This window comes from Mizuhopecten yessoensis, unplaced genomic scaffold, assembly GCF_002113885.1.
Source record: "Mizuhopecten yessoensis strain PY_sf001 unplaced genomic scaffold, ASM211388v2 scaffold9561, whole genome shotgun sequence".
NCBI lineage: Eukaryota > Metazoa > Mollusca > Bivalvia > Pectinida > Pectinidae > Mizuhopecten > Mizuhopecten yessoensis.
In genome coordinates this window covers 228,974-254,969 of record NW_018408109.1, presented here as the reverse complement: position 1 = coordinate 254,969, position 25,996 = coordinate 228,974, and the positions used below count along the sequence as shown (strand labels likewise).

At 35.9% G+C, this 25,996-nt stretch overlaps 1 protein-coding gene across 1 annotated transcript; it reads left to right on the top strand.

Annotated features, from left to right (window-relative positions):
* The first annotated feature begins 4,920 nt into the window (after positions 1-4,920).
* On the top strand, positions 4,921-25,755 carry LOC110458362. Its single transcript, XM_021510025.1, has 18 exons — positions 4,921-5,031; positions 8,567-8,714; positions 10,114-10,216; positions 10,686-10,807; positions 11,364-11,484; positions 12,768-12,837; positions 13,250-13,453; positions 14,224-14,359; positions 15,444-15,569; positions 16,467-16,604; positions 17,068-17,142; positions 18,487-18,627; positions 19,850-20,038; positions 20,888-21,013; positions 21,217-21,426; positions 22,679-23,017; positions 24,414-24,527; positions 25,363-25,755. Exons 1-18 carry the CDS (start codon positions 5,008-5,010, stop codon positions 25,470-25,472), a joined length of 2,496 nt encoding a protein of 831 aa, XP_021365700.1. The 5' UTR covers positions 4,921-5,007; the 3' UTR covers positions 25,473-25,755.
* The last annotated feature ends 241 nt before the right edge of the window (positions 25,756-25,996 follow it).

Genomic DNA, 25,996 nt, shown 5'->3' with positions numbered 1-25,996 from the left:
TTTGATGAAAAAGTGATCGTCCAACATTAATCCGATTACTCTCACGATTTTATCCTCTTTATACTTCATCCTGTCTTTGTTGTGTTTTATTCACAAAACGTTTACACCCACAGGTTGATATCGCCATTTGCGTTACCTGGAAAAGAAAGCTGCGTTAAAAGATAATGATGGAGTTTCCTCAGTTCGGTACAATGTATTAGGTATGATAGTGTACAATGTAGTTCAGTCAAATATTCAGTTTGAAGAAATATTTTTGTAAGAAAAGATGTTTATAACTGGGTGAAAAATACGTATTTTCACAAGAAGATACAGATTTTACCAAGTTAAACTTACAACATCAATGTAATTAAAATTAAGGTTTCAATCGCTCCCGTTTACTGATCAGTAAACGGGAGCGATGTGAAGATATAATTTTAATTAGATTGTTACAACATTTGCTTTAAGGCATAGTTATAGTATACATTAATTGTACTTCTGCTAGGGAAATATAGTTCCTTATTTTTTTGGCGATTAATGATTCTCGTGACTGAAACAACATTTAGCGTAGCATATTATTGGAAACTTTATACATTTGTAGTTATTAAAACCTACTTCTGTTTTTAACAGGAAGTATTTCCTTATCAAACGAAAGATGGATCAATGTGTATAGTAGAAAACATACATGTACATATGTATTGAACAAGGACAAGACCGGAAGTACAATTCGAGACGATAAGACAACAGGAACAGAGAACATGCCAAAACGAAAGAACAACTAACAACGGCACAAGAGACACCTATACGAATGGGCAAACAACAATAGGAACAAGAGACACATATACGAAAGGGACAACAAGAACAGGAACCAGAGAGACGCATACGAAAAGGAAATTCAACAACAGGAACCAGAGACACCTAAACGAAAGGGAAAACAACAACAGGAACCAGAGACACCTAAACGAAAGGGGGGGGGGGAAACAGGAACCAGAGACACCTAAACGAAAGGGAAAACAACAACAGGAACCAGACACACCTAAACGAAAGGGAAAACAACAGCAATAACCAGAGACACCTAAACGAAAGGGAAAACAACAACAGGAACCAGAGACACCTAAACGAAAGGGGGGGGGGGAAACAGGAACCAGAGACACCTAAACGAAAGGGAAAACAACAACAGGAACCAGACACACCTAAACGAAAGGGAAAACAACAGCAATAACCAGAGACACCTAAACGAAAGGGAAAAGAACAACAGGAACCAGAGAAACCTAAACGAAAGGGGAAAAAACAACAGGAACCAGAGACACCTAAACGAAAGGGAAACAACAGGAACCAGACACACCTAAACGAAAGGGAAAACAACAACAATAACCAGAGACACCTATACGAAAGGGACAACAACAGCAGGAACCAGAGAGACGCATACGAAAAGGGAATGCAACAACAGGAACCAGAGACACCTAAACGAAAGGGAAAACAACAACAGTAACCAAAGACACCTAAACGAAAGGGAAAACAACAACAATAACAAGAGACACCTTTACGGAAGGGCAAACAACAACAGGGACCAGAGACACCCTTACGAAAGGGAAAACAACAACAGGAACTAGAGACACCTAAACGAAAGGGAAAACAACAACAGGAACCAGAGACACCGATACGTAAGGGAAAACAACAACAATACCCAGAGACACCTATACGAAAGGGCAAACAACAATAGGAACAAGAGACGCCTATTCGAAAGGGAAAACAACAACAGGAACCAAAAAGACACCAATACGAAAGGGACAAAAACAGCAGAAACCAAAGAGACATCAAAACGAAAAGGAAAACAACAACAGGAACCAGAGACAACTATAGGTAAGGGAAAACAACAACAGGCACCAGAGACACATATACGAAAGAGAAAATAACAACAGGAAGCAGAGAGACAACTATACGAAAAAGAAAATAATATCAGGAACCAGAGTGACAACTATACGAATAAGTAAACAACAGGAACCTGAGAGACAACTATACGAATCAGTAAACAACAGGAACCTGAGAGACGCATACAAAAGGGAAAACAACAACAGGAACCAGAGACACCTATACGTAAGGAAAAACATCAACGGGAACCAGAGACACCTTAACGAAAGGGACAACAACAACAGGTACCAGAGACACCTTAACGAAAGGGAAAACAACAACAGGACCCAAAAAGACACAAATACGAAAGGGACAAAAACAGCAGAAACCAAAGAGACATCAAAACGAAAAGGAAAACAACAACAGGAACCAGAGACAACTAAAGGTAAGGGAAAACAACAACAGGCACCAGAGACACATATACGAAAGAGAAAATAACAACAGGATCCAGAGAGACAACTATAGGTAAGGAAAAACAACAACAGGCACCAGAGACACATATACGAAAGAGAAAACAACAACAGGAACCAGAGACAACTATACGAAAGAGAAAATAACAACAATAATCAGAGTCACCTATACGAAAGGGACAACAACAACAGGAACCAGAGAGACACCTATACGAAAGGAAAACAACAACAAGAACCAGAGACACCTATAGGTAAGGAACAACAACAACAGGCACCAGAGACACCTATAGGTAAGGAACAACAACAACAGGCACCAGAGACACATATACGATAGGGAAAACAACAACAATAACCAGAGAGACAACTATACGAAAAGGAAAATAACATCAGGAACCAAAGAGACAACTAAACGAATGAGTAAGCAACAGGAACCAGAGAGACGCATACGAAGGGAACAACAACAACAGGTACCAGAGAGACATCAAAACGAAAAGGAAAACAACAACAGGAACCAGAGAGACGCATACGAAAGGGACAACAACAACAGGTACCAGAGACACCTATACGAAAGGGAAAACAACAACAGGATCAAAAAGACACCAATACGAAAGGGACAAAAACAGCAGGAACCAAAGAGACATCAAAACGAAAAGGAAAACAACAACAGGAACCAGAGAAGCACCAAAACGAAAAGGAAAACAACAGGAACCTAAGAAACACCAAACAAAGGTAAAGAAAAGAGGAACCGAGATTACACTAAACTAGAATGAAATGCAGCAACCAGAATCTAGTAGTTACCAAAAAGAAAGGAAACACCAAGTGCCACCAAAACAGAAGGAAAGAACGAAACACAAAAACGAAAGGGAAAACAACAACAGGGGACGCATTAGAAAACAATAGACGATAAAGTATTGTGCTCAGAAAGGTTTGTGTTTCCTGCTACCTATTTGGAACCGTCAAAACGCTCTGTATAAAAACGTGGACGCCACTTAAGTCAACAAGGTTACAAACAGGGCACAGTTATAACGAGCATGTACCTGGTTAACACTGAAAACCATAGATTGAAATCATGTCGGGGAGGTGATCATTCAACGTCTTCAGCATATTGATTGAAGTCTCTCCGGTAGAAACAACATTTTTTTCTAGGATATCACTAGAGCTATGCTGCAGGTGTTGTCGATGAAGGACACCCATTGCCCTGATTGTACAAATTTTGAATTCCAATTGCGGTTTTGTGTCGCCTGCAACGCGAGGCGACATATAAGTACATGTATTCGTCGTCGTCGTCGGTTGCGTCGTCCGAAACGAGGTTTCCATGCGATAACTTGAGTTTCTTTTAGTTGATCAAGCTCAAACTTCATACAGTACTTCTTTACAAACAGTGCTCACTTAAAATTGCTTTTAAGGTCCGAAGGTCAAAGGTCAAGGTCACCGATACTATTAATAGAAAATATGTTTCCGTGCGATAACTTGAGTTTCTTTGGGTTGATCGACCTCATACTTCATATAGTGCTTTCTTATTATTAGTGCTTGATTGAGATTGCTTTTTAGGTCCAAAGGTCAAGGTCATCCTTACTATAAATAGAAAATCTGTTTCCGTGCGATAACTCGAGTTTTGTTAAGTTGATCGAGCTCAGATTTCATACAGTGATTCCTTACCTATAGCGCATGTTTAGGATTGCTTTTTAGGTCCGAAGGTCAAAGATCACCTTAACTATAAATAGAAAAACTGTTTCCGTGCGATAACTTGAGTTCCCCTGGGTCGATCGAGCTCAAGACTTCATACAGTGCTTCCTTACCAATAGTGCTTGCTTGGGGGTTTTTTTCAGGTCCGAAGGTCAAAGGTTAAGGTTACCATTACTTTAAATAGAAAAAAGTTTCGGTGCGATAACTCGATTTTCTTTGGATTGATCGAGCACAGATTTCATTCAGTGATTCCTTACCAATTGCTTTTCAGGTCAGAATGTCAAAGGTCACCATAACTATAAATAGAAAATATGTTTCCGTGCGATAACTTGAGTTTTCTTGGGTTGATCGAGCTCAGACTTCATACTGTGTTTTCTTACCAATAGTGCTTGCTTGGGGTTGTTTTACAGGTCCGAACGTAAATTAAATTTAAATCGGGGGAAAAGTGTCTTGTCTTAATGATTCTTATTCCTATGATTATGTTAGTCGAACGTTTATAGCGATTTGGATTTCCCGGTTTTACGTGTAAATTGATGTTTTTATGGTTCAAATTGTTGGAGAATGTCTTCGCAAAATAGTATAGATGATGCCCCTTTGACTTTTGAAATAAGTGGACGTATATCGTAGTTAACCATTGTCGGCAATTGAGTTTCAACCGCGAGGCGATGCTTAACTATCCTCATCACTCCCAATTATTATAAATAAGTATTTTTTTACAGCAATCATCTTTTTTTAATTTACAAATACAACCTGTACCTGTTTTTTTCGTAATAAACACCAATATCATCGTTTAAAACCCAACCCAACAATAACGTTTTAGTACGCCTATAGTGAGAATATAATTGTACAACGTTACCGACCAAAGTCCCTATAGGGTCTGTAAAACACATCCTTAAGTAGACTATCCACCGCAGTAGTTTAGTGAACTTCCTGTTACACTCTTGACATTGCCCTAGATGTGTTCTAGTCGAGGAGGTAGGGCTTCAGAGACGGGAGTGCACGACGGACGACAGTGGCTGGCGATATGACTACCCTCTGCGTAGTGCAGGTAGGCAAGTTCTAGCTCCAGCTGGGGAGGCCATCTTTGTGCTATTTAACTGTCTTATAAATAAGGATGAATATGTCTGGTTATTATTTTGATTTCACTGTAAATATTATTTTAAAATATCAGTTTTACGAAAGTCATGAGTAATCTCGATCGTATAAATGTATAACACACCACACGGATCGATGAAGTAATCAGTTTCAAGGATATTTTGTTGACGTAAGCAAACTCAATATGTAAAAGTGTCATTACCATTATGAGCGCCCTTCTGCAATGTATAAACGCACGGCCTCGACTCTACACAAAGTTAAAAACGCAGGCTAATTAACAAATGATAATATGCCTCAATTAATTTCGACATATCATATCACGATATAACACATCAAGTTATATTTAACCCACCACACGGATCAGTGTAGATAAGGTACATCCTCGACCTTGCATATCTATATAAATATAAGCTAATTAATTATCAAGGCCCTATACCTATCATTACAACTATATGATGCTTTATCACATCAAAGACACTTAACTAATATTGTCAAATTTACAACATATAACGTATACCTAAACACATCTAATTCATAACAAATCACAGATAGCCGATCCTTTATATTATATAACACAACAGAGATAACTAATCCGTAAAGTATCACAGAACACAGATACCTAGTTTTAATAATACATAACACATCACCAATAAGCTATCCTTTACATTACATAAAATATCATAGATAATATAATAAGAAATATCAAAGATACCTAATCCAATATAACTCATAAAAATTAATAGAAAACAAAATCCTTACAATATATAACAGTATATGACNAACTCATCCATAACAGTATATAACATTCAGATAACTTATCCATAACCATATATAACACATACAGATTACTCATCCATAACAGTATATAACATATACATATTACTCATCCATAACAGTATCGAACACATACAGATAACTCATCTATAACAGTATATAACACACAGATAACTCATTCATAACAGTATATAACACATACAGATTACTCATCCATAACCATATATAACACATACAGATTACTCATCCATAACAGTATATAACACATACAGATAACTCATCTATAACAGTATTTAACACATACAGATAACTTATCCATAACAGTCTTGAACACATCACAGATAATTCATCTATAACAATATATAACACATACAGATAACTCATCCATAACAGTACATGACACATCACAGATAACTCATCCATAACAGTATATAACACATACAGATTACTCATCCATAACAGTATATAACACATACAGATTACTCATCCATACATGTAACAGTATATAACACAGATAACTCATTTATAACAGTATTTAACACATACAGATAACTCATCCATAACAGTATCGAACACACCACAAATAATTCATCCATAACAGTATATAACACATACAGATAACTCATCTATAACAGTATATAGTTCATACAGATAACTCATCAATAACAGTATATAACACATACAGATTACTCATCCATAACAGTATTGAACACATACAGATAACTCATCTATAACAGTATATAACACATACAGATAACTCATCCGTAACAGTAAATGACACATCACAGATAACTCATCCATAACAGTATAAAACATTCAGATAACTTATCCATAACCATATATAACACATACAGATTACTCATCCATAACAGTATTGAACACATACAGATAACTCATCTATAACAGTATATAACACACAGATAACTCATTCATAACAGTATATAACACATACAGATTACTCATCCATAACAGTATATAACACATACAGATAACTCATCCGTAACAGTAAATGACACATCACAGATAACTCATCTATAACAGTATATAACATGAAAGATAACTCATCCATAACAGTATATAACACATACAGATAACTCATCCATAACAGTATATAACACATACAGATAACTCATCGATAACATTATATATTACATACAGATTACTCATCCATAACAGTATTGAACACATACAGATAACTCATCTTTAATAGTATATAACACATACAGATAACTCATCAATAACAGTATATAACACATCGCAGAAAACTCATCCATAACAGTATATAAAACATACAGATTACTCATCCATACATGTAACAGTATCGAACACATCACAGATTATTCATCTATAACAGTATATAACACATACAGATAACTCATCCGTAACAGTAAATGACACATCACAGATAACTCATCCATAACAGTATATAACATCAAAGATAACTCATCCATAACAGTATATAACACATACAGATAACTCATCGATAACAGTATATAACACATACAGATAACTCATCCGTAACAGTAATTGACACATCACAGATAACTCATCCATAACAGTATATAACATCAAAGATAACTCATCCATAACAGTATATAACACATACAGATAATTCATCCATAACAATATATAACACATACAGATTACTCATCCATAACAGTATATAACACATACAGATAACTAATACTATATATAGCTATATGACATATATATATAGCTACAGCCAGACAAGGTCTAACCTTTCAGGCTTAGGTTTTCATCATGGAGTGAATGGTCCTCAAGTTTATGTAACAAACCTATCACCATGAATAAAAAACATGAAGTTAATCTTCCTGCAATTTTTTTTTCTTAAAATGTGACTTTTCTTTCTTCGTGTAAATCAACTTTATAGAACAGAGTGCAGACCATTAACAGTGCCTCTATTATTTGTTTATAAGTGAGAACATCCGGTATACTAAGGATTAACTTTTACATTTTGTATATGATTAATAATGACCACAAAACAAATTACCGGGTTGGTGCACTTGCTCTTATCTAAATTGTGTTTTGAAATAATATTTAAAGTTAAATTCAGACATATTTCGACAACGCTTTTGAGTTCATCACGCATTACAGTATATAATATATCAGATTTACTGCCGTCCTTGATAATCTAGGCTAACAGTTTAACATACGATAGCAAGCCTTGTTTTAAATCATACAATTTAAGATTTCTGCCATAATTAAGAGTGAAAACACTGTCCAGAAATCTTAGAAGATTGGTGTCTGTCGTAACGTTTTGTTTTGTTGTTGTTATTTTTTTTTAAAGGGAAATAGGAAGAGCAATAATAATTGTGGGTGTTTTTTCTCTACAAAGCAGAGAAGGAAAAATCAGTTGTTGCAGGCTTTTCAAATAAGTCTCCTTATAGATTTATGCAGGGGTCTGTATTGTTTTTCTCCGAAACTGCAGGGGATCATGGGTTCGGTAATATAATTCTTCAAATATATTAATCAAGGTTAACGATATAGCATGTTTATAGTTTTAATCAAAAGAAAGTTACATAATTAAAATGAGTTTAATTAATGAGGTCGTATTCATTACAATTTGCATCACCGTTTCGATACACCGAGTTGTGATGCTATATTGCGGGGTGAGGGGTATTGCATTTGTGAAGGTGATCATGACTTCATGAAAGCATTGTGGTCCTTACATGCTTCTAGCTGTTTATCCTCAGTTTTTGCTGTTGTGTGGAGTGGTAGGAGGCCAGGAACTAGCTGCTTTCAGACAACTAGACATGTCACCAGATGACATGTACAGTCTGGAACAGTACACCAACTTAACCCTTGACGAGATTCTCACGGCAGCAAACGGAGGCATGAACGGTAGTTTACATATTTATTATAAGTCAACACAATAAGGAATTAGAATATCGAACGGTATTTAAAGATTCATTAATTTTCTGTGTATAGCTAACTTTCAATCAAGAAAATAATGGCATCTAGGAACATACGGCAATTCATTCATGTATGTATTTAATGTATACCTAATCAATAAGCAATATATAGTGTTCCACGGTAGAAAAGGATATTTGGTAGGTGTTGAGGCAGACACCAGAAATCGATGGTCAATAAGTAAATCCCTAGTATTATTTATTTCAAGGGATATAGCAAATTCAATGGTCTCCCCATTGTACATTAATATCATAACAAATTTTAACTTCTTGCAGCAAGCAATTTGATACATCAAACCATTTATTCATCAACACAAGTTTTTTTTATAAACCACTGCCTACACGTTAAAAATAATGAATTGAAAAACTCAACAGTAAATTGCGAATTCTGTCTCTTATAGTGATGAGCCCTTTTAGCGTGAAATTGATGCATTTCTCATCACTCTAGGTACTGTTGATGAGAAACGTCTTCATCGCCATTTTTGTTATCATGTTTTAACAGAGCAAATAACCAGAAAGAAGTACGGAATTTATAACCCAAAGCATTTTAGAAACTTCCTAATTGAAATAACTGTTACATCTATTGCACTATGCGACAGTTTATCATATATTATGATATAAAGTATCAACGTAATTACAATGCCTTTAATTATGGAGGAAGGGGACACCTCCCCTGTTTATAAATATATATATATATAGTTTGTCCTATAACTATAGAATTTTACAGGAATGTTGTATCTTGAAACTGCACTAATTCTTAGGATGTAAAATGTGTTCCACCAGAGAGAAGTGACATATTTTACATCTTATGGAAAAGGCTGATCGATATTAACATTAAGACATCATACATTGACTTATCATGATCAAAAGAACAACGGGCCATATTGTTCCTCTCAATAATGTATTTTAATACAACAATTATGCTTATACATACCTTCGTTTATGCATTGCCGGTAACCCATCGCAATCTCATTCCATACGTTCAACTAAAGGGTCTGATACGATCGAATGTGAATAACGGACCATGATACATAACCATGTACACATTTTGTACGTTGTAGTTATCTTTTATAGAAATGGTTACATAACTTAATTTACAATTCATACATTTTTTATCGAGATATGAAATTTGGCAAAAGAAATCGAAATTTGCATCAAAAACAATATTTTTGCTTTACATCTCTGAACCACATCACCTTTCCAAAGGAATTGCATATAAATATTCTAATTCATAATCAAATGTATTTTTCGGCACTTGTCTTTACAGAGTTAGTGGCCCCAAATATGATGTAATCTAAACTTCATGTCATATCTTTTACGCCTTCTAACAGTATCGATTCAGAAGATGGTTGGACCAAATGGCATGTTCCTGGCTGAGTTAGACATGCTGCTGACGGAAGAACAGTTTCGTAATATGTATCATCCGCCAGAATAGTGAGGCCAAATCCTAGTATTACTTCCCCGTCTTATCTTTGTGCATTGTAAGGTATACCATCGCTGTAGTTCGCATAGCCAATGCAATGTGTATGCTGTACAAAAAAGGGAATGAAAACATCATTACTGTACTTAACATTGCAGCGAAAATATGTTTATGTTGAATCAAATCATGCTGTTAATAATCTACCATATTTTCAAGGTAAACCCAAACTCTTGGATGAAATCCTTAGTCATATTTCTCATTTGTAATTATTCACGGATGCCGCAATAAAGTGACGGGAAAGATGTTCATTTCACAAGTTTACTTTCGAAAAATGACATATATTTTTTGTTTTCGGAGGTTTACTTTGGTATTTGCTAGAGGTGGTTTCTATGTGTGATTAGACGACTTATTGATAAGTAAGGCATAAGGGGACGGTTTCTTATAAACAAATATCAATAATCTCTATATGTTTTGGTCTTTTAGTGGAGATATCAAGACGATGCCGTATTTTGAACAGAAGAGAAAGAAACGAAAGGCAGTGAGACGAATAGACTTAAGATGGCCGAACGGAGAAGTACCGTTCTACCTGACTCCGGGCCATTTCAGTACGTGCATTTAAAATTATTATTTTGTTTAAACAAAGACAGTGGTGACCTCCTGAAAGTAATCTTCAACTCCTCTTTTTCGTTTTTATAATTTTGTTTCACATAAAAATATATAGCATTGGCCTATTCCCGAAAATTATGATTTGGCAAAGGGCTGAGCCGACATAAACAATATCTACAGGTACAATATATATATACATACACACCCTGTTAAGAGATCTGACACAAGTTGCCCTGACGTTGGAAGTCGAATTTCCATCGCTATAGACCTCAGTGGTACGATGTTTTTAACAGCAACAAAATTGGCATTAAAATATCACATAGATTAACTCATATATTTTGCGAAATTGATGGCTTTATCACAGAGAGAAAATCTCCTTAACCGGAAGTTAAGTTGCTGCTGTGACCATTCCAAGTAAATGTACATGATCAACAAGTTTCTAATTTAGTTTAAGCTTTCTGCCCTCTTAAAACTCATCTTTAATGTGCTCAAGTTCCTATATACGTTTGAGATGTTTAAATATTGCATACATATATTTCTACTTTATTTTTACAGAGGCGAAGGAGAGATATCTGATTCGAGTTGCCATGCGCGAATGGGAGAAATACACATGTGTCCGTTTCCGGGAGGCAACGTCCGATGACGACAATTATATCCGGTTCCAAAACGGTGACGGGTTAGTCCAGATGAAAAATTAGACAGATTTGTCAAAAAGATATATAGTCACTGTATTCTATTGGGTCGCTTACGTTTCTGCAAAAAAATAATATCCAAGTGTCACACAGGGATATTTACTAACATGGACTACAGAATCGTCATCTGAATAAAGCACATAAAAGCATGTAGAAAAGTGCTTATGATTATTCATTCGTATATTCCTTGAACATCAATTATTTATTTACATTTGAACGTTTTGTTTAATCGCTGTAATGGCGTGTTGATTTATCATGTTCATCGCCCAACAGCACTATCCTTTAATGTTCATCTGCATGTGATGAGTGGGTTATTAAAGTTCAATCAGCAGTTGCATTGCCTATGGAACCAACAGCAATGCCATGCAGGGCTTAAAATAACCTTCCATGTGATTGTAGTTTACTTTTCTTTTGGACGACTTTTACTATAGCAGTTTATCCGTATAGGAAATGATTTGCCTAATTTGCTTTTCCTTTTAAATTTCATGTTTGCTTTCTCAGCACAAAAACAATGTGTTCGCGGTAGCAATGTGAAACATCATTATAGCGCAGCATGGATGCAAATACAATCAAAAAGCCATATCATGAAAAGCTTTCAGAATCAAAAGTAAAAACTTACATATGCGTCATCCTACTTTTAAAAAGAATTCCTCTAATGAAATACATATCGCTATCATAATCAAACTTGGAAATTCTTTGTCTTGTAATGATGCTAGGGAACAGCGGGATCATTAGAGCATGCGAGACCTCGGGATTCTCTAATGTACCTGAAATAATCGTTAATTGATTCTTAAGACATATGTCCGGTGTCTCCATTCCCAATATAAACATCAAAATACACGGAATATCAACAACAACCCTTAATTTACGATCGATATTCACCCACCTGGCAAATGGCATATTCCGTCTTTGCGTATTGCAGTTAACTTCTCTTGTGAGCAGGTATTGATTGTTACGTCACTTGTTTGTGAGAGTAACGTCATCAATTTTTGAGAAAACGACGTAATTTTCTCGAACAAACCAATGACGTAACAATCAATACCTGTTCCCAAGAGAAGATAACTCTGCAATCCGCAAAGACGGAATATGAGTAAATAGAGTATAAGCTGTTGAATTCAATTTAATTATGTGGAGTCCATTATGGGCTACAGTGGTTAAAGGGTTAATTAAGCGGTTAGGATATACATCATGACTAATTTTGGGAAATGAGAAGCAACAGATACTGTGACACTGTTGGAGTATTCATCACTACTCTTTGCTCGCTCAGGTGTAACTCCCAGTTAGGCATGGTGGGTGGAGGACAGCTGCTGAACCTGGACCAGAACGGGTGTCGCTGGGTGAGTTGATTCTATACTACTGGATCGAGGAACCTGACTCTTTAATTTATTTACAACTTTTACGCGATGTAATGATATTCGATGTTCCAAAAGAATAACCATTTGGTATCATTTACTTTACAAACTTTAAGTAATTGTCAATTTTATAAGGCTGTAAAGTGGTACTCTTGTGTCCGAATCCAAAGGTTAATTGATAAATGATGGATAACTTTAGTGACACCAAATGATTTTCCTAGGTCCTCATGTTAACCAACACTCTATATCGTAACTGTAGAATATTTATTAAAAAATAATTTTTAACTTTATTGTGTTACATGAAACACGATTTTTCTCTATTTTAACACAGTCGTTAGTTGTTTTTTATTCAATGTGTTTTTGGAAAAATGAACATGATTCTTTTCTGAACACACAGAAAGGGTTGTATCTTCACGAGATTGGGCATGCCCTTGGGCTTGTTCACGAGCATCAGCTCCCGAACAGAGACGAGTTTATCGAAATCCTCTATAACAATGTAGCACCGAGCATGCGCATATGGTTTAACAAATACTCGACACAGGAGGTGAACCAGTATGATGTTCCGTACGAGTATTCCTCTGTGATGCACTACGGAGTCACGGTGAGTACAACGCATTACAACGCGCTTAGTGGCATTGTACTGCTAGGTTAAACCTCATGCAAGTTCAAAAATTATTTTACATGATTTCAAATTGTAAACAGTACATTTACAACCTACACGTTTCGAATCACTACTGCTCTTTCCTTCAAGTGAACTTTATTTACTCTATCTTACACACTAGATTAAATATTTCTACATAATTTTACATTTATCATTGAAAGTTATAATAAATATCAATTATATAAAACCCGATCTTATCTCAAAGATATTGCTCCAAGATACTCGTGGGATATTACACATATATTCATCACAACCAGATAGCCGAGTGTAAAAGCAGACTTATTCAGGGGTATCTTACCACTTGATCCCATTTAGTACTTATACATGTATGAGGGTAGGCATGTGTTGGTTGTTGTAAAAATAACATGCTTTATTGTTATCGATTCGTATTTCCAAAAGCTTTGTATATTACACTACAGGAGCAATAATACCCAACCCAAACCATATAATAACCCACTCTAGAAAGTCACTTGCTAATTACACATGACCCACTCACACATCCCGCCGTTTGTGGGAATCAAACTTGCTGCATTGAAGTCAGAAGGCTGGCGCATTACAATCTGTGCTGCTATGTGTGTTTCATAAGGTAAACATGTATCTCATCAACTTCCTATAGAAGCCTTTGATAAGTCACGTCGAGTTTGATTGCAACATACGTGGGTGTGTGACAAACTATTATTTTAGAGAAGTGAGTATGTATGTCTTTTCAGGCATTTGCAAAAGATGGTAAGTCACAGACGATCCGTGCTAAGGATCATTCGAAGGAGGAGACCATCGGCAAGGTGTGGCGAAAGGAACTCTCCTTTAGTGACGTCAAAGCGGTCAACCGGATGTACGAATGTTCAGGTACCATATCGATTTCGTAACCCAAACAGTGAAACATTGTTGTCAAAGTATGAAGGGGAACGTTTTGAAATTAGTTGTGGAAATTCCAGAATTTAGGGTTTGGCAATACACCAGTAATTCAAAATATATAACTATGGAAACCTAGAAAAAAAAACAGTTATCCAGGCGTCGCTGTTTCCTCGTTTCACAGCAGTATAATGTAATATATTAAGGTTCAATTTCCTATAACATTATGTTGGTCTAGACGAAAATATCACCCAAAGTTAGATAAGAACATTTGGCATGTTTCAGTATGACTACGATTTCAGATATATATTCTTTAAGAGTGACCTCAAGCTAGTAATGTTACACCTGCTTCATCTGTTAATTTCTTACTTGCTTATCACGCTTTGCTTGTGAATCGTCAAATGAAGTTATTTACTATATATATGATCAGCTCTGTGGAGTTTCTTTTTCGACATGGCTGTGATGATCCTTCTCTGATGTTATGCTAACATAGCTTCGAACATATACTGAAATTACACCATAGGCGTGTACACAGTACATAAATCAACCGATATATGTTTAAACTTGGTTGTGCAATCATGTTTGTGTCTTACGTTCATCCTAAAACCGTCTGGTATGTCTAGGGTATGATTTTAAAATATAATTATTTTTGATGGCAACAATTTGATCATTGTTTGAGAAATAGATATCACAGAAAGTGATTTTATATGCATAGTATATATACTCACTGCATTCAGAAGATATGTCATCCATTTTCAAACGCCAGTTATGTAACCTAACTATAATGTGGTTACCTGAGGTCTTCTGTGTGCTATGATTATCTTAAAAAACGTTCTTTAATATTGTTATATTTGATGTAGTCAAAATATTGGTTATAAACATCACTCTTTTCTTTAATTCACATGCTAACCTTTAAAAAGGCAACCCCATTCAATTTTATCGGGATATCAATGTTTGTAACGTAGGACAACTAAAAGCGAAAATGTGCATTTAATCAGTAAGTAAATACTCATACCCTACTATCTATAACAGTTTACTCCAATCAATATCTTATTCTTAACACGTGTCTTCTGTTAAGGTGTTTGTCCGAGGAGTGTCCGGTGCGCGGACGGAGGGATTGTTGACCAGAACTGCCACTGTATCTGTCCGGATGGTACCTCAGAATGCCAGGAGAACATAAGGCCCAGGAAACCCAAGGCAGAAAGTACATTAAGTTTTGCTTTTTTGTATATATCCTCCAACACATATAATTCAGCATTATACCCTAAACTCTCTGAAACATGTTGTGTAACTTATAACAACGGTTCAGTCTATTAATGCGAAGTTTTGATGTAGAATTTTGGATAATATAAAAGAAAACATTGGAATACCGAAGTTTAAATCAAGGAAACTATTGGAAAGAAATGCAAAGGAAAGATTTGTACGAAGACACTTTAAATATAAAAAAAGGATTATATGACCGAGTGTTCCGGAAGGGTAAGCGTCTTCGCTTCATCGAAGACACCCACAATGTATATCTTGGCGAAATCTAAATAATGTCATTTTATCAAAATGAGAACGAGGTAGTGACCAGTAAATCACAAGACAAACTGATTAGATTAATTGAGAGATGAAAACATGTATTTTGCGAAACCGATGCGAGCATGATAGTAACCCTCAAGCTTGCCCGTAGTCTTCATCAGTCTGCATCCCTATTTTGTCGGTCAGTATTTGACTTGTATCACGGAATCGTCATATTTGGAGCGTGTCCGTGTTCATCGTAAGTCGACAATAGGGATGCTGCTATCAAGAAAAGGAAAATTCGCAAAAAATTGAAATCACCATGTTTACCATGCAGCCGACTAGAAAGTCGTCCCTGTTGGTCATGTTTTAAGTAACGATCGAGGTATATATTTAAGCGGCTCTCTCATTAATCTGGAAATTTCTGTAGATCTTATGTATATCCATTTGGCAAAACAAACATTGGTAACAGCATTAGTACATTTATTTTGTTATATTTGCCTTCCCCGAATAAACATGAAAATGTATGATATATATGTTGTATAGTATGATATTTAACTATTTGTAAAACCTCTTGCAAATTACAACAATGATGTTTTAGCTTGCCTGAACGAGTACGACAGTTGGAAATGCTATGTGTGGTCTACACAGGGCGAGTGTAAACTCAACACCAAGTTCATGAACCGCTACTGTCAGAAAGCGTGTGGCTTATGTGGTAGCGCGGGGACCAATGCGGAAGGTAGAATTGTTTCCCTTTTTTTACTTGTTAACATGTTATTATTGGACCATTTTCTGAAATAATATTTTGAAAACATGATGATTAATTATGCTACTACAGATATATTTGATGTTCGTGACAAGGGGAACATATTCGATAGTCATCATTATCGAGCACATTTCTCTTCATGTCTAAATATATCTTAAACGTAAACATATTAAAACTGGAAATAAATGTTGTCCACATCAACGCCAAATTAGCAGTGTGATATAATATTGGCTGCACTGTTAATAAAGTAGTTATATATGAGTAAACTACCCTGATATATCTTTCACTTAACACGTATGAAAATGTTTTCTTTGGTACATTGTTTTAAGGTATTCGTAAAGAAACATGCAAATTATTAGTTGTTGCGATATCTCAAGATGTAAATTTGCAAAGCTGTGGTCAGTTTAATTATTCAAGGAATGATGAACGTTTTTAGGAAATCACGTGGCAACATGGGCATGGCAATGGCTAGGTATCTTCACGAATCTGTTCCCAAAGAACTGGACTGTGGGTAAGAATATTTTCATTTCGTTGGCGTTAATCCACTATCTCTGCAACTTTTTGTAGCATAGATGTAAGCAGTTACGTGCAATCACTGCCATTCTGTGAAAAATATTATTCTGTGTCCTGGGCAGCAAAAGTGTGCGTCTTATGTTTGGTTTTAAATACCATATCCATTCGGTTTCCTGTAATGCCACCACTTCCAACGTATGAGTAAATAAACAGCTCAGCTAGTACAAGTAAATTGACAACTTGCTGCCATATTTTCCCGGTAAAATATTGGCATGAGACGTACTTTAATAGTATGAAGGGAAAAGGGGCCTTGAAATATGTTGGCAGTAGGTATATCAAGTAGCATTGTCATTGACATTTTACTGTACGATGAACGTATATTGAAACGTCTTAACCTTTGAAAGAAGAGTGTGCTCCCGGAATGCAACTTCGTCCATCTGATAGATTACCGGTTTAGAATGCCCTTTTCTGGTATTCGAACCTTTATGTCTGAACACTTCTAATAAACGGTGCGGATATTACATGTAGTTATTTCCCCCTAATTTTTACAGTTCGAAAATATGTGTAAGCTCGCGCGATACCCTGTCTTACCACCGTCCATAACGACCATTAATCCTTACTACATGACCTGCTGTCAAAATCCGGAATCCCACATTTCGGGTTTCCCAGCAGTTTTCATAAACGTATGTGCACGCATAGTAACTTTGTTTACAGATCACACACACCACATACAGTATTAACATAAGTGTGATCCTATGCTAGATGTTTCAAAGTAGAGTTACATAATGTAGTTGTTTCCTAATTTTCAAGTATCAGTATCACTTCTGTTGCCAGGCCCCTCATCATGATGAAATTTCAAACCTTGTCTATCTCCCTCCTATCCACTGGCCAATTCATGATATTCTCTCCCATCCTTCACAGACGGATCTCCCGTTTTATCTGGAAAAGATCAGCTTGTCACCCCTAGTGTAGAATGGCGCAATATAAGTCATAACAATAGTATGACGTCACGTCAACAGTAGCAGACCATGGAAAACAAATATGGATTTCCTGAAAAAATGCAAACGCTTGTACATGTATTTAAGATCGGAACAAATAACTTTTCTACCTAGAGGGTGTGACAGGGAAATATCAAACCCTCGGGATGATTTTCTCGAATGTCTTACCCGTATTGTAATTGAAATGTAAGAGGTTAAATTATTTCAGTTATGAATTTATATTTTAATATCGTTATTTTTGCATCCATACTAATAAACCATATTAATAGTAAACACTAACCATTTGATATCCTTCTCTATAATACAAACTATAATCTAATATGGTTGTGTTTTAAACGTGACAGAGGAGTGCCACAATAAGCACAGCAATGAAAAGTGTGACAGCTGGGCTAAGAACGGGGACTGCGTGGTCAACGAGGTCTGGATGAAGGTCAACTGTAAAAGCACGTGCGGCATGTGTTCCAATAACAATACATTGGCTACTAGTAAGTAGGTGGAAACATGCAAGTTCCTTATTCCAGAAAAAAATACATATGTCTTTCATACTCCTGTCTGGATCCCTGCTTGCACTATCTTTCAATCTTCTGGTGTTTATAGGGAGACGTAATATGTTTCCTTTTTTCATGTCTCCTGGTGTTTCTCAACGATACTAATNGGGGGTTGTGTGTCTGCGTGTTTTTGTTTGTTCGACATAATATATTATTAACTATATACAACTTAATACCACTTACCAGTAACATGATAAATTCATAATCATGGGTTGACAGTATGAGAATACTCGGGAAGAAGTTAAGAACGTCTGAACAAATGAATTTTCCAATTTGGGAATTGATTTTATTAAATGACAATGTTTGCTCGCGCTAGAAGACGTTTTGAACTGGACATGTTATCCACACACAAGTAAATAAATAGTCCGTCACGAATAAATCGTTATTAAACTGTGAAAAAGTCCATTTTGAGGATAACAGCATTTTAAGCAAAAAAGTGCTGATGGAAAACTAATAACAATAATATCGCAATAAAAATATGCATTTTAATTTTGTCACATTATACAAATCGCTCACTCAGTCATAATTTGACAAACGGACCAGTCGGTCTTGAAACGTTGGGACACGTTTAACACGTACATAGTTTGTTGAGAAAGTAAAGCTTTGACATGACATATTTCCTAACTCGTGAATCTTATTGACGACAATGACAATAATATTGTTTTGCCTTTATGTCTGGACGCAGTGTTTTATTGTTTTTGTTTGACCTAACAATAAACTTATTATAATGCATATGTCAAGTGCAAGTGTATTCTTTTCCTGTGCGTAATTTACAGCAGACGTGAATAGTTTTACTTAACTACACTTTGTATGTACGCAGCAACCAAGCTTTCAGCATTGCGCCAGGTTAAATGTCTACATTACACAGGTGTTAACATCAATGGAAAACATACGAATCAAATTTTCAATTAAAATTATACTGAACTATTGATCTGCTACAATTTTATATGATATAACACGCATTTCGATTGATCGAAAAGGGTATACCCATATTTTAAAGATACATATGAATTGAATAATTTAGCTCTCTCTTGGTTATTTTAGCATTAATGTAAAACACAAGCTGTGAATAAACTTCAAAACGTTTCAGACATTTATTTTTTATTTTTATTTGTTTATTTATAAACAATGATTTGATTCCTACGCGTCTATTTTACAGAGAATTGTGGAAACGTACACACAAACTCTTCCCAGTGCGAGATCTGGGCACGCAAAGGGGAGTGTATGGTCAACAGGGAGTGGATGTACAATAATTGTAGAGGGGCGTGTCGACTTTGTGAACAGGATATGCATCCAGACACGGACACGCCCCTTAGAGATGAAACCGACGACAGCCAAAACGATGACCGTAAGTAATGTCAATAATATAAAAGGTTATAAAAACGTATACCTAAATACCCATACCTTAGGAAGATGCTAAGATCCGTCATCATATTTAATTGTTTTAGTAAAACGAGGAATTCAGTTAGCTTTTAGGAAGACCTAATAGAATATCAAATACGGGATTGGGTCAAGACAAAAAAAATATTGAAACAAATGCGAGGATGTTCGCATACGAAAACCCCCTGCTTTATCAAGTTTATCGCTTTTATCCTACCTTTTATAAGACGTTTATTCTAGTATATGGAGACCATAATATCCCTGTTCAATGTTTCCTGTGGAGTTGCTTAACTTTGCTCTTTTAACGTATAAATGAACGTTTCATTGTACACGCAGAGTGTAGGGCCTCATTCCCTAAACTTTTTTGAACTCCCACGTCTCGCTCTGATTCGGCAGTGAAGAGATTGGAGGGGAAATACGTCGAAAATTGACAAAGATAAATATCATGGATTCTTATACTTGCAAAAGTGGCAAAATAAGGGTGATTATACGGAGTTTGTATCCGAATTAAAAATGTTGTTTAAAGCAAGGCGCTTCCAAAACAATAGTCAAAGTTGTAAGGCAAAAACAAGTCAACTAGCGTCAACTTCTATATACAAACGTTTAACATTATATGTTTGCATATAGACCCATTCAGTTGGGGGGGGGGGGGGGGGGGGGGGGGGAGGAGGCGTGTAATCAGCTTCAATTAACTCTTCGAGAGAGTTCAATGTGTCTTTGTTTGCCAATATCTGAAAGTGCTCACCATTGTCTGAATTTATTTTATGTTGAATAAATATACTGTATGTTGCCTGATTGTGTTTGTCGCTGATTCTAGCTCAAGGATGTCGAGACAAACACAACACCCGTGAATGTCTCAAGTGGGCAAGTAGTGGGGAGTGTACACGTAACCCGGACTGGATGGTGCCTAACTGTCGGAAGTCATGTAATCGCTGTAATGATGGTAGGTTTCCGTTATTTCAATGATATTAATAAGTTATAATGATATTACACAGGATCGTTTAAGGTATACATAAAACATGATAAATATGTGGTGATCAACGTTTGATACAAGTCAGTAAAACAATTATATTCAAATTCAAGCAAATAATAAAACTCATTTAATCGAAAAAGTGTATTAAATAACAATGTTATCATCCTATGAAGGATCATGCAAGAATCTCTATGACGATAAGAAGTGCACATTGTGGGCCCAGGATGGCGAGTGTATGAAAAACCATCGCTGGATGCCAAAAAATTGTAAAAAGGCTTGTGGTGATTGCGATGATAGTACCACGGATGAGGAGATTGAAGAGGACAACAACGATGGAGGGAACGATGAAGACATCCAGGACACCGATGATGAAGATACTTCAGGCAGGTTTATAAACCCTTTCATCCCTATGTAACTTTAATAACATCGACCATAAATTGATCTGAATGAGTCCATTATGGTCTACAGTGTTCGAAGGGTTAATAGATGTAGATGTACTAATATATAAATGAAGTGAGAACTTTTAACACTATATGGGCTTTAGTTATATCAAATACAATAAAAATGCAACTTCTTTTTTATAGAATATTCCTTCGTGAATATCTGCAGAGCATTTTACGCAATGCATTGTTGACGTGGATCTTTCAAGTATATATATATATATAGTAGATAATAAATAAATAAGTCCTTGCGAAGGAAAATATGGAATTAAACAAATTTTTCAGATCGTCCGCTAGGTCTTTCTGCCTTCGAGGGCTTCTTCAGGCGGAATGATGTTTATTTATCACCGTTGGTTACATGACGTCATCAATATTTGTATAGTCAACAATTTAAGTGACGTCATAAATAAACAAGCATATATATATATATATTTACATTCTGTATGCTTAGACCCATTGACAAAAATTACATTCATAAATGCATAACACAGGTGTTCATAGAATCTCAGCACGTGGGAACTGATAGTAACCTGATCACACTGCGTAGTAATACACTACAAAAACTACTCACTCGGAACGACCGACCTAGATGCTTAATTCTTACATCTTAAAATATTATTGAACTGTGCTTTGTGAAATATCCACGTATTCACGTGTCCTGTGCTACAAATAAACATTGAATATGGAACTACATTTTGTTGTGTTATTGTTGTTGACGGTTGCTAAGATCTCTCACGATAGTGTCACATTTCCCCGCGAAAAAACACTGTTCTCGCCACTGCGTTGCACCCGTGTATAAGCAGGAACAAACCCTGTTTATTTGTTTTATTCGTTGTTATATCGATCCACTGAAAGGATTCGTCAATGTAAATATAAGGAATGATATTTATTTTTTCAACATTTATGAGGTCATAACAACAATGGGTTTTTGGACATATTTTACATGAATCGCTAACGCGATTCATTCAATATGTCCATAAACCCATTGTTGTTATGACCTCATAAATGTTGAAAAAATAAAAATCATTCCTTAAATAAATGCTGTGTATAATGGCTTTGGTTATAGCAAATGCAATAAAAATGCAACTTCTGTATTATAGAATATTCCTTCGTAAGTAAACATATCATTGCTGTTCATACTAATGGTTTGTGTATACCGTCCTGTAGACAGTTATGCTGTGTATACGTGTTGTAGAAGGCTGCAGGAACTATCACAATGACAAAGACTGTGACACGTGGTCTAAGAGCGGACATTGTGATATCAATCCGGGCTACATGAAAACCAACTGTAAACGCTCGTGCGGAGTGTGTGCAAGTACTCGCGAGGACGACGGTTCGAGAGATGGACGCGATGACCACGACGAGGACATAGCAAACGACGATGGTCGAGGACATCAGGACGATGAGATAGACACAGACTCAAAAGATGACGACATGAACACTAAAGAAGAGGAAGAGGAGGAAAAGGAGGAGGAAATAGACACTGGTCAGAGGGAGGACACCGAAACTGAGGTCACCACACGTCCGCCACTAGGTCAGTAGACTACGGTTTAAACCATCTGCCTACCGTTGAAGTCAGTATATTACTTTGGTACAAGTGCACTCTGAATGATACCTGTATGTGTCGCATCTCATAAATACACATATACGTGTATACTACCGCATGTGCCTCGTAAGAGGCGACTTATGTGGGGCCTCTGCAGAACAGGGATTTTCTTAAGTTTCTTCCACTAAGAGGACACTGAATAGAACAACATTGATCTGCTGATCCCATTGCAACGCGTAGGACATTTTACTTGCCTCTCTTTTCTACCTACACTTGCTTTTCTTTGCATTATTTCAATTCGGCGGTGCTGTCTTCCTAGGCATCGGTCTACATACAATATTTATAAACCTTGCAGTTGCGAGGGCGTTTGACTCTACTTGCGCTAATATAAAAGTATGTGCTAAGGGTGATAGCTTCAACTTATTAAAGGGAACTTTGTGTAACAACAAACATTTTGAGATTTACACCAAGATTTAGGCCGATTTAAGTTTTCGTACATGATACGTGTTTTATCGTAATTGTTACATATGTTTCATTAATGAAATGTTGATTCAAATTACCCGTCTTGATTTTATCTTTATCGATTATTTTCACCATTGGGACAAGAAAAAACATTATTGTAGGTTATTAAAACGCATTTAACCAACACAACTAGTATGCTGTAGGCGCGCAACTTGACTGTTATGCATGCAACTGCTATCATCTATCATCATAGGGAATCCAATCCCCTACTCCCCATTGTCAGAAACATTTTTGTAGAAGCTATCTGGTGGCTATTTGAAGCAAAATCCGAGCTTGTTTTATTTAACACATTACATATCCAGCTCACAAGCAGGTAAACACACATAGGGAGATATTGACCAGGACTAGTAGTTAGCGCCTGATGAGGCAACTCCTGCGAATTCCTCGAAAATTGTATTGATTAATGCATATGCTAATTGTATTAATCGTATACCCATGTACTGTAAAGCACTTTAGAGTGGCTTATTATAGCTAGATAGGGCACTATATAAAATGTTGTATAGTAAAATCATTATTATTTTATTCAATATTAAAGTTTGTTTTAGATTTTGTGAAAGGAAAAATGAAGCTGAATAGTTACTGATATTGCAAAAAATAATTATTTTAGTATAAAAAAGTGTACTACTGGCAAAAGCTGTAAATATGAATTAGAATATTTTTTCACCAGTATGTTGATAAATCACTTCCAAACATAAATCCTTACCTTACCGAACTTTTATGGAAAATGAAGAAGATGAAAGTATAAATATATTTTCTTTTGTATATATGAAAAATGAAATTGCTGAAAATGTTCTACAGTTGCAAAACATCTTTGTCGTTGTGAAGTTTGTAACGTCTATTGCTTTTTGTGTGTTTTTAACAGCCTGTGTAGACGACCATACGAGTTGTGAGGCCTGGGCTAAGGTGGGATACTGTAGGAACAATGCCGGCTATAGCCTGAGAGCCTGCCGCAAGGCTTGTAAAAACTGTAACAGTGGTAAGATACACATAATCCTTGTTACAACTCATGAAATTTGGTTTAACCCTTTCACCAATGTAGACCATAACGGACTCATCCAGATCAATGCATGGTAGCGTCAACTAACGTTACATAGAGGGGAGGGGTAATACAAGAATCGATATTGAAATTATCAGCAATTGCTAGAAAGCGAGTTTCATTTCCTTATATAAAGATCGTTAATTCTCCCTACAATTAACTTACTTATATATTCTGTCGATCTTTGCATGATTTTATTGGATTACGAACAACTGAGTTGATAAAGATGATATTGGCATCAGCGAAGATACAAAACTGTATAGCAATATTTTTCAAAAGCATACCTCTATGTATCCGCTTGGTGTTTTAACTTTGAAAATTACAACAAATTCTAACAGATTTGCCAATAAGCATAAAGCAATAGTTCAATTTTTTTAATCGATGGTTGGTTTGACAAAAATCTTAAACCTATGTAATCCATCTTATATATGATTAAGTTTGATAACACTCTGAAAACAGCTTATTATAAAAATTAAGCACATCCTTCCTATGCCAATATATATCGGGATACGAATCGCAATATATTCATTCTGTATTGCAATGTATCGTGATACACTCTTGGCGTATTGTAACACTCCTAGTATTACGAGTGTATCTTGTACCTGGTATCTGTCCTGTTGTCAAAGCTGTCGCTGTTGGAAGCATACTTACTAAACTGATATATACGTAATAGTACACACCACCATACTTAACACCAGAGTTCCTTTGTAAAACGATTCAGTTTGAATTCCATATCTTTCTTAACATTTACAACTTATAATGGTTTCTTTTTCAGTATGCATTGATGAACACATTCTGTGTCCAATGTGGGCGAAATCAAATCAATGTGATTCCAACCCGGGGTATATGCTGCGATTCTGCCACAAGTCCTGCAGAGTGTGTTAGATATGGTGTGGTGAAACTGGTTTATTTCATTGACATTAGTAGATAACATGGTATATATCCGCCTCAAGTGCGCTCTAGACCTTATCGTTGGTATGACGGACCAATCGAATGAGTTACTCTTCAAGTATTGTCCCAAATATCTGCAATTATATGCTGTGTATATATTACATTGATAGCTAAAAAGAATATTATGTCAATCGTTCACTAGACATGATACTTAAACAGCATCGCTTTTAAAATGTATGTTTTCGTAAAATAATGTAAATAAAAACTCTTCTCTGTCTTCTTGTCTTGATCTGGTTTATTGTACGCCTTGAGATGTACGAGGACTCAAAAGGCCAAGTTCTTAGTTAAAAAAACAACACACTTGATCGAACTCACAACTCAAATTAACTCAAAAAGACCAACTTTAGATCTCAGTCAAAACGCAATGCCAAACTTACAACTCAAATAAGCCCATAAAGGTCAAACTCATAGCTCAGATTCAACACACAATGCCAAACTCGTCACTCAAAGTTCACTTA

Bases quoted from the DNA above. Each gene is read 5' to 3' on its own strand.
- LOC110458362 (XM_021510025.1), top strand. From the start codon at position 5,008: ATGACTACCCTCTGCGTAGTGCAG. The intron at 8,715-10,113 runs GTAGTTTACATA...GCCTTCTAACAG, and splicing joins AGCAAACGGAGGCATGAACG to TATCGATTCAGAAGATGGTT. The intron at 12,838-13,249 runs GTGAGTTGATTC...CTGAACACACAG, and splicing joins ACCAGAACGGGTGTCGCTGG to AAAGGGTTGTATCTTCACGA.